The sequence below is a fragment of the Oncorhynchus nerka genome, linkage group LG10 (assembly GCF_034236695.1).
Source record: "Oncorhynchus nerka isolate Pitt River linkage group LG10, Oner_Uvic_2.0, whole genome shotgun sequence".
Lineage (NCBI taxonomy): Eukaryota > Metazoa > Chordata > Actinopteri > Salmoniformes > Salmonidae > Oncorhynchus > Oncorhynchus nerka.
In genome coordinates, this window is record NC_088405.1 from 51,663,786 (window position 1) to 51,672,732 (window position 8,947).

Consider the following 8,947-nt stretch of genomic DNA (forward strand, 5'->3'; position numbering starts at 1 on the left):
CCTATTAACCTCCCCCTGATTTGGGATCCGTGTTATTGAAGAGTAACATCAACTGCTAACCGTGGGGAACTAACGACAAAGGTTAGGTGAAATTATGTAGCAGGTTAGGTGAATTGGGTTAAATGTAGAATAAGGGTTAGCTAAAATTCTACAGTTGTCCTTAACTTGACCCGAACATGCAATTTTTGGATTGCTAGACTGTCACAGATTATGCCTCCCATCCTCCCTGACCAACTTCCCTACCAATTTTTAAGAATGTCACTGTACTGTTTTACAGCTGTTGTATCATGTGCACGTGGTGAATAAACGTCACATTTAAACTTTTGTTTGTCTCAAGTAACTACTAAGTAGACCAGGGTTCCCCAAACTCAGTCCTGTCCTGCCCCCCTCCCCCCCGATTAGTTTTTTTGCCATAACACTACACGGCTGATTCGCATAACCAACTCATCCTCAAACGTATATTATTTGAATCAGCTGTATACTGCTTAGGCAACAACAACAAAAAACATGCGGCCGGGATCGAACAGAGCCTGTTTGTTTTTTTTTTTTTACAATGGGAGCAAATTAATCATCGTGGGCAGAGCACGAACTAGTAAGATCCTATTGGAGCGATCTAGCACATATATGCATCATTTCCGTTAGGGAACGCCTGCTATGAGTGCGAGTGTGCAATAACTCAAATCGCGTATGCACTCCTAAACAACACCATTTTAAGAAACTTTTTGCAGCCCACAAAGTTTCTTATAGATTTTAGTTTAGGAAACAGAACTGTATGGAGATCAAATGTTACATCGATGACAAAATTAGCAGAATCTGCCAAAATCCTTCTCGCTCAATCTTCTTCCGCAGCCCGCCACTGGCACTGTGCTTCCTCACATCACCATATCTTGGTAGTGAGTGGAAACGCCAACCGGATGCTTCACGTTTACACATCCGGTGAAATATCTGAAATATCTGGCTCATTCTTCTATCCGAGACATGGTGATGCGCACGCGTTAGTCCTTTTGTGTGACAACTACAACTCCCACATTGCTGTTATTGCCGACCGGCGGATCCCCTCCTCCGTAACCAACTTCCCCAGTATTCAATCAAGAACCTCTACTGAAACAGCAGGCATGTCTGGGCTCATCAGAACTATTTCAACCCGCACTGCTCCAGCTCTGCGCGGACCTATGATTACCCAGAGGGCCAGTGTCTTCACCAGACCGGCTAAAGACCCTCTCGGCCCTTCTGTAAGTAATTGTACCTGTATTTTTCATACAGACAAGAAAATCATTAGTAGGTAGCTCGTCGTAGTAGCTGTTGTGGCATACATCCTTATGATGTTAGGCCTGTTAGCCAGCTAACTAACTAAATCTAGCGGCATTTTTATCAATTAATTATGGTCATAATTCCACTTTGGTGGGGTAACATCGCAACGAGTCACGAGTGTTGCATAGATGTCTTATTTTAGCCCAAAAAAATATTGGACATTTTAGTTGGACTGGAAGGTCACGTTAACGTTAGCAAGCTAGGTCAGTTCGTGACAGGCAAGGATGCACAACTACCTTGCCAACGCCGGCTGACACTGTCAGATCGCGGTTGTGTTTTGTGGCTATATACCCTTGATAGGAAACTATAGGTATTCATAATGTAAAAGTGTATTCTATTATTGCTTTTGTGATCATTTGCTAACGCTTTATTGCGTTAATCTCCAAGGTCGTGTTAGCTATGTAGCTACTTTAGCTAGTTAGGTAACATTGCTAGTCACCGATGATTCAGCACATGACATTGAACCTCAATTTGAGGCACTCTGTTCTATACATTTGATCATTCTGTAACGTTACACAACACTCAACATGGCACCTTGCCTGGAATAATGTAACCATGTTTGCGCTCTCTCCCTTTCTGTAGGAGACAGTCATCGGACTGGGGATGTTCGCAGTGGCTATCCTGGGACCTTCCGGTTGGGTTCTCGCCAACATTGAGAACTACAAGAAGAAAGAATAACTTAACATGGACTCTGTCTTAACTGGGACGTCCCGTACATTCTCTACTTACTCAAGACCCTCCTGGGACCAATCACTTCAAAAAAACTCCTCTTAAAAACATGGAACAAATCCCCAACCTCCATGAACTACCTCTTCACTCCAGTCTGAGTGTCTGCCAATAGAATGGCTGCACAACATCAATATTTGTGAATTTGAATTGGCTTCTTCAAACAAGGAGTATGTTACAATAATGATAATAAACATATTTAAACTTTAAAATGGTCTAGTATCAAATGTGCATGTTAAGTGATTCTCATTAATGCCAACACCACCCATTAAATAGAATAAAGAGAAATAGTATGTAAGAACTGTCTGTTTAATATCAGTGGCCACCAACAGTATATCAGGTTCTTTCTGCTTTACTATGGGTATAAACCAAGATATTAACCATTTCACATACCTGCAACAATGTTATTTTTGGGTTATGATGTAAGTACTGTAGCACTGATACTCTTGAAAGGGTCAAGATTTCACCCAGCCCCTATCAATAGCACCATCTGTTGGCCAGTAGCTGCTATAGACATTTATATAATATTGTTTTCATTGTGCATCTTTGTGCTATGTCAGTTATTGAGACAAGGAGTTTGCTTTTATTTGGCTCAGTTTAATTTGTTAGTGTAGATTTGGATTTCATATTTAAGTCTGTGCATTTGGAAGTTTGAAAATATCTACAGAGTTGTGCTCCTATGGACCCCTAAAGTACTTATTGACTATGCCCGTCTCGTATTTAACGCTAATGCCATCTGGTTAAAACATAAAAAGTAGTCAAGATGTTTGTTTACTTCATAAACTAAATGAACCTATTGTAATTACTTAAATGATCATAGTGGGAAATGATCTGATGCATCACGATGAACTGAAATGAGGGCATCAAAGAAACGTTTTAATGCGTGATCGCTGTTCAACTCTGCTTTGTCACAGAAAGGAGGGTTGAAAATGTCAGGTTCCTCCTGTCCGAGCACCATGTCATAGAAAGTCATACTGAGGATCAAAAAGACAGGTGGTCACAAAAGGCTCTTTCGCAATTAATTTCTCTCTATTCCTCACATCCCTTTTCCTCACCTTCTCAAACCACATTGACCCAAGGATCTTCCCCTGAGCCAGCGCTCCTGTAGCACCAAACCCTTCGAAGGTAAGTGGTACACAGTCTCCAATTTAGGATGTTTTGTCTGATTTAACACTCATTAAACATGAACCTTGTTTGAGCCTTCCTCATGAGTAATTGCAGTTGTAAAGCATGAAGCAGGTGTAATATGCAATAAAAAAAATAAAGCCATTGCTTAAATAAAATAATATGCAAACATGTTTGGTGTTTGCCAAAAGGCACATGGGAGACTCCCCAAACCTATGGAAGAAGGTACTCTGGTCAGATAAAACAAATTGAGAATTTTGGCCATCAAGGAAAACGCTATGTATGGTGCAAACCCAAAACCTCTCATCACCCCGAGAATACCATCCCCACAGTGAAGCATGATGGTGGCAGCATCATGCTGTGGGGATGTTTTTCATTGGCAGGGGCTGGCAAACTGGTCAGTCTTCCAGAGATTTGAGACTGGCATGGATGTTCACCTTCCAGCAGGACAATAACCCTAAGCATACTGCTAAAGCAACATTTGAGTGGTTTAAGGGGAAATATTTAAATGTCTTGGAATGGCCTAGTCAAAGCCCAGACCTCAATCCTATTGAGAATCTGTGGTATGACTTAAAGATTGCTGTACACCAGCGGAACCCATCCAACTTGAAGGAGCAGTTTTGCCTTGAAGAATGGGCAGGAATCCTGGTGGCTAGATGTGCCAAGCTTATAGAGACATACCCCAAGAGACTTGCAGTTGTAATTGCTGTAAAAGGTGGCTCTACAAAGTATTGACTTTGGGGGGGATGAATAGTTATGCACGCTCAAGTTTTCCGTTTTTTTTGTCTTATTTCTTGTTTGTTTCACAAAAATATTTTGCATCTTCAAAGTGTGTAATGTTGTGTACATCAAATGATACAACCTTGAATTAAACTTTTTTTTTAGGGGGGGGGGTTGTAAAGGCAACAAAATAGGAACAATTGGGGGTGAATACTTTTGCCAGCCCCTGTATTGCCTAAACATAAACCTTTCAATAAAGAATATAGATGAAAAGATCTATAAGATCGACATACGGGGCAGGATCCTTTAGTCAAGCTACAATGGCATTATCAAGCCCTTGACGTCTCATACTTAAGTCTCTTCGAAAAAATAAATGTTATACAACTGTGTATCGTTATTCCTGTATTGGTTTATCACATTAGCAGCTATAATTGTAAAGGCCATTACCTCTAGGATGACGTCATGATATTCTGTGTTGTCCATTAAAGCGTATTGTCTTCCATTGTGTTTTGCATTTTCCAACAGACTCCCTTTTTTGCTAATCAAATCTAATTGTATTGGTCACGTACACGTGGTTAGCAGATGTTAATTAATGCGAGTGTAGCAATGCTTGCGCTTCTAATTTCCGACCGTGCAGTAATATCTAACAAGTAATCTAACCATTTCACAACTACCTTATACACACACACACAAGTGTAAAGGAATGACTAAGAATATGTACATATAGCGATGGCTGAACGGCATAGGCAAGATGCAGAAGATGGTATAGAGCACATTATATACATATGAGATGAGTAATGTAGGGTATGTGAACATTATATAAAAGTGGCATTGTTTAATGTGGCTAGTGATACATTTATTACATCCAATTATTAAAGTGGTTAGAGATTGAGTCTGTATGTTGGCAGCAAGCCACTCAATGTTCGTGATGGCTGTTCAACAGTCTGAGATAGATTTTTCAGTCTCTCGGTCCCTGCTTTGATGAACCTGTACCTCGCCTTCTGGATGATAGCAGAGTGAACAGGCAGTGGCTCGGGTGGTTGTTGTCCTTCATTATCTTTTTGGCCTTCCTGTGACATCGGGTGGTGTAGGTGTTCTGGAGTGCAGGTAGTTTGCCCCCGGTGATGCGTTGTGCAGACCTCACTACCCTCTGGAGAGCCTTACGGTTGTGGGCGGAGCAGTTGCCATACCAGGCGGTGATACACTCCGACAGGATGCTCTCGATTGTGCATCTGTAAAAGTTTGAGTGTTTTCGGTGACAAGCCACATTTCATCAGCCTCCTGAGGTTGAAGAGGCTCTGTTGCACCTTTTTCACCACACTGTCTGTGTGGGTGGACCATTTCAGTTTGTCCGTGACATGTACACAGAGGAACTTAACTTTCCACCTTCACTACTGTCCCGTCGACGTGGATGGGGGGGTGCTCCCTCTGCTGTTTCCTGAAGTCCACAATCATCTCCTTTGTTTTGTTAACTTGAGTGCGAGGTTATTTTCCTGACACCACACTCCGAGGGCCCTCACCTCCTCCCTGTAGGCCGTCTACTCTGGGGTTTTGCAATAAATAAATAAAAACTGGGCTGGATAAACATGTGCGCTTGATTTGTATCCATTTGATTGTTTTGTATTAATATTAACATATGATCATGCACGCACACTGAAGAAGGCTGACATCTAAATGACTGTGTTAATCCCTCCCCCGTCCCCTGTCTGCTGTAAAACAAGAAAAAATGACGTTTTTAAAAGCGGAAAAGGGATTTCTGTCATTTTGTGTTTCATGCGTGAACCATCCTCAATCTCTAATTTTGTCATCAATTTCACCTAGCATCATTTACTGAGTGGTAGGTGTTATGACGGCTATAAGCGTAACGACCAAAATAAAGACAGATTAACGGCATAGAGTGAGTCATCACTGAGGACGAGAAGTAGAATGTCAGAGAGGACTGGATCATGGAACTTTTTACTGTGTGTAAACTATAGGGTCTGAGTTATTCGGTGATTCAGGGCTTGTACTGACACTATGGTGCATTGGTGGAGGAGTTGAAGACACATGGTCCAGTACGGAGTATTTTTCTATTTCATTGAAGCACACACACAATGGACAACTGGAACTGAATGGAGGTTATGGAACAGGGAGGTTGTTAGAAATAGATCCCATGCCTTTGAACAACCTTTATGTTGCCTGGGAATTGTTTGAGTAGTTTATCATTGCCTGTTAGAAAATAGAGGAAGTGAACCTTGTGGCCTGGTGGCTGATGGTATAGTAGCTTTGTAAGGGGAGGCTGGGGAGAGGATTATGTCTGCTGCAGCTCCATACAGGGGGCATGCTTTGTGCTGTGTAGTATGCTGATCTTTATAGTTGTCCAGCCAGCAGTGGATGGTGTTCTGATTGTGGGTGAATAGCCGTATTTGGCTTGAATACCATCGTGGAGATTATATATTTGAAATTTTCACAAAAACATCCCATGTTTTAATTAAAGATTATTTATTTTTGTAGGTATCAGATTCAAACATACATACAGTAATAGACCTATGGATAGTTTATAGTTTATTATTAACTGGGTGGTTCGAGCCCTGAATGCTGATTGGCTGAAAGCCGTGGTATATCAGAGCGTATACCACAGGTATGACAAAAAAAATGTTTTTTTACTGCTCTAATTACATTGGTAACCAGTTTATAATAGCAATAAAGCACCTTGGGGTTTGTGGTATATGGCCAATATACCACTACTATGGGCTGTATCCAGGCAGTCCGCGTTGCGTTGTGATTAAGAACAGCCCCAGGCCGTGGTATATATATATATATGGCCATATACCACACCCCCTCGAACCTTATTGCCAATGCCGTCCATCAATGGTGGTGAGACTGTAAAAAAAACAAAAAAACATGAATTTCAAGTATATAGTTACACCAAGAGCTAGAAAACTATGTCTCAAATAGAAATGCAACCTCACACCCCCCTTTATTTATTCTTTAATCTGGTGACATTGAATGAATGAATTCTTTTACCATCTAGTTAAATTTACAAAGAATAAACATTCTCTGACTTACTGCATAGAGGAGGTATATGGGCCAAGCTCCCAGCAGCCAGACACAAGCTGATGGTAAATAGAAGGTACTGTAGACTTGCACTGTGTGGCCATAATGTTGGTCTACTGGAAACGGCTTGGGCGCACTCAGTAGCAGTCTTGGTAGAAGTTCTCTGACACACCTTTTGTTTGTAAGGTGTACTTATATACACCTCTCACTAAGGCCAATCCTACACTTAAAGGTTGACCCTCAGAGAGCGAGGAGACAGAAAGAGAGCAAAAAAAGAGAAATTGAGAGTGAAAGAGACTGAAAGAGAGAAATAGAGCGAAGCATGAGGGCAAGCAGTAGCATTGAAGCAGTAAGCAACCTTAACTCAACACCTAACGACCTCGGAGAGATTTGTAGAAATGTACATTTGAAAATGTAACCACTATCAATTTCAAAGATGGAGCTATAGGTGTAAGGTCTGACAAGACAATGAATTGTCAACCCAGATCAGAACCCAGATTTTCTGGCAAAGGTCAAAAGGCAGAAACGGTAGTACAATCAATAAATGGTGCTACTTTGCAAGCACAGTGTAGTGGGGGTTGTTTTGACTTGAACTGTATTGTTTCTTTCTCCAATGCACCTGAAAGGGTTGATGTACGTTAACCCTTGAAATGTGCTTTCCCTTTCTCGCGTGTGACTGAATTCAAGTCCGCTTCCAGGGGTGTTGAACATCTGTGTGTTTCGTTGGGAGTTGTGTGGAAGGTCAAAGTGTCATACCTTCTCAAGATTATTATTATTTTTTCTCCAAAAATGTTATCCATACCCTGTTGTGATGCGGCAATGTACAAGTACAGAAGCAAGTCATGTGACTGAATTGTCGATGACCTTATTGGCTTTTGTAGTAACCAGCACACTGCATGTACTGTGATCGGTGTTATATCTTGGTAAAACACTGCAATACTGGTTTATATACACTTTCCCGGGTTTAGCGTGTCATACGTCTTTTTATTTTTGCTTTGGTTGATCGCTTACGGTACCGGACATGAAAGACTCTTCTGATCTCTGAAGTGCTGAAGTGTTCTGGCCGTTGTGCTTGATTTACCCCCACGATCGCACAGAACTTCCATCTCGTATTGCTCAAGTGAACAGCAAACCTGCTTTCAAAAAGGAAACGGATAAAGCAACACCTCACGACACAACGCCTCTCCCCTATTCGACCCAGGTCGTTTGTGTCTATGCATTGATATGTACTGTAGGCTACGTGGGCCTTTAAAAAAAAAATTTGATGTCGTTTTGTCCTTGAGCCGTTGTCATCTAATGTTCCGTATGGTCATGTTTCACATTTTGTGTGGACCCCCACAGGAAGAGTAGCTGCTGCTTTGACAACAGCTATTGGAGGATCCTAATGAAAACACCAAAAAGTTCACCGGTTAATGATTGCATTCAAATGCAATCCCAATTAAAACAAAAACATTTAGCAATGTTTGAAAACACCTATTACCATCTAGTCGTCTTCAATGCAAGGAACAGCGGCCTTCATTGCAGACGATAAGTATTTTTAGTGTATGAGATATCTTGCCTGATCTACACTAGGAAGGAAAATAGGATTTATTCTTGACCTTGGTTTTTATTTTTGCTGGAATACATGACCTGAATACACATTTCAAGAGGAAATGTAAAACCAGACTCTAGACTGGGACCTGTAACAGGTCAGACTATGCACAACTCCATTGCGAGACAGAGGGGAGACCGACTGAATGACTATGTTATCCTTACATGTTATACTCATTCAGTTGTTACAAGGTGAATCCATGCGGAGCTGACCTGCAATTACAGAGCAATCAGTGGAGGGTTAGGTTCCACGGCCACACCCGGCTCTAACAGTGCTGGAGAAGGAAGGCTCTCCCTCACAAGGCCTGCTTTGACAAAGCATGCACTTGGAAGGGTTCCACACCAAACTATTAGCCAAGGAAATACCATCAGAGGTTTACAAGCATCAAATAATGATAGGAAGCAGTCACGGTTTATTACTGTGTGTGTGTTTTATAAG

The 8,947-nt window shown here is 41.5% G+C and overlaps 1 protein-coding gene across 1 annotated transcript; it reads left to right on the plus strand.

Moving 5' to 3' along the window:
- Positions 1 to 1,007: 1,007 nt before the first annotated feature.
- On the plus strand, positions 1,008 to 2,249 carry LOC115136404 (cytochrome c oxidase subunit 8B, mitochondrial). Its single transcript, XM_029671986.2, has 2 exons — positions 1,008 to 1,232; positions 1,894 to 2,249. Exons 1-2 carry the CDS (start codon positions 1,116 to 1,118, stop codon positions 1,987 to 1,989), a joined length of 213 nt encoding a protein of 70 aa, XP_029527846.1. The 5' UTR covers positions 1,008 to 1,115; the 3' UTR covers positions 1,990 to 2,249.
- Positions 2,250 to 8,947: the final 6,698 nt, after the last annotated feature.

What these genes read in the sequence shown, in the direction of transcription:
- LOC115136404 (XM_029671986.2), top strand. Translation starts at nt 1,116, where the DNA reads ATGTCTGGGCTCATCAGAACTATTTCAACCCGCACTGCTCCAGCTCTG. An exon ending in AAGACCCTCTCGGCCCTTCT is followed by an intron (nt 1,233 to 1,893) that starts GTAAGTAATTGT and finishes CCCTTTCTGTAG; the next exon opens with GAGACAGTCATCGGACTGGG.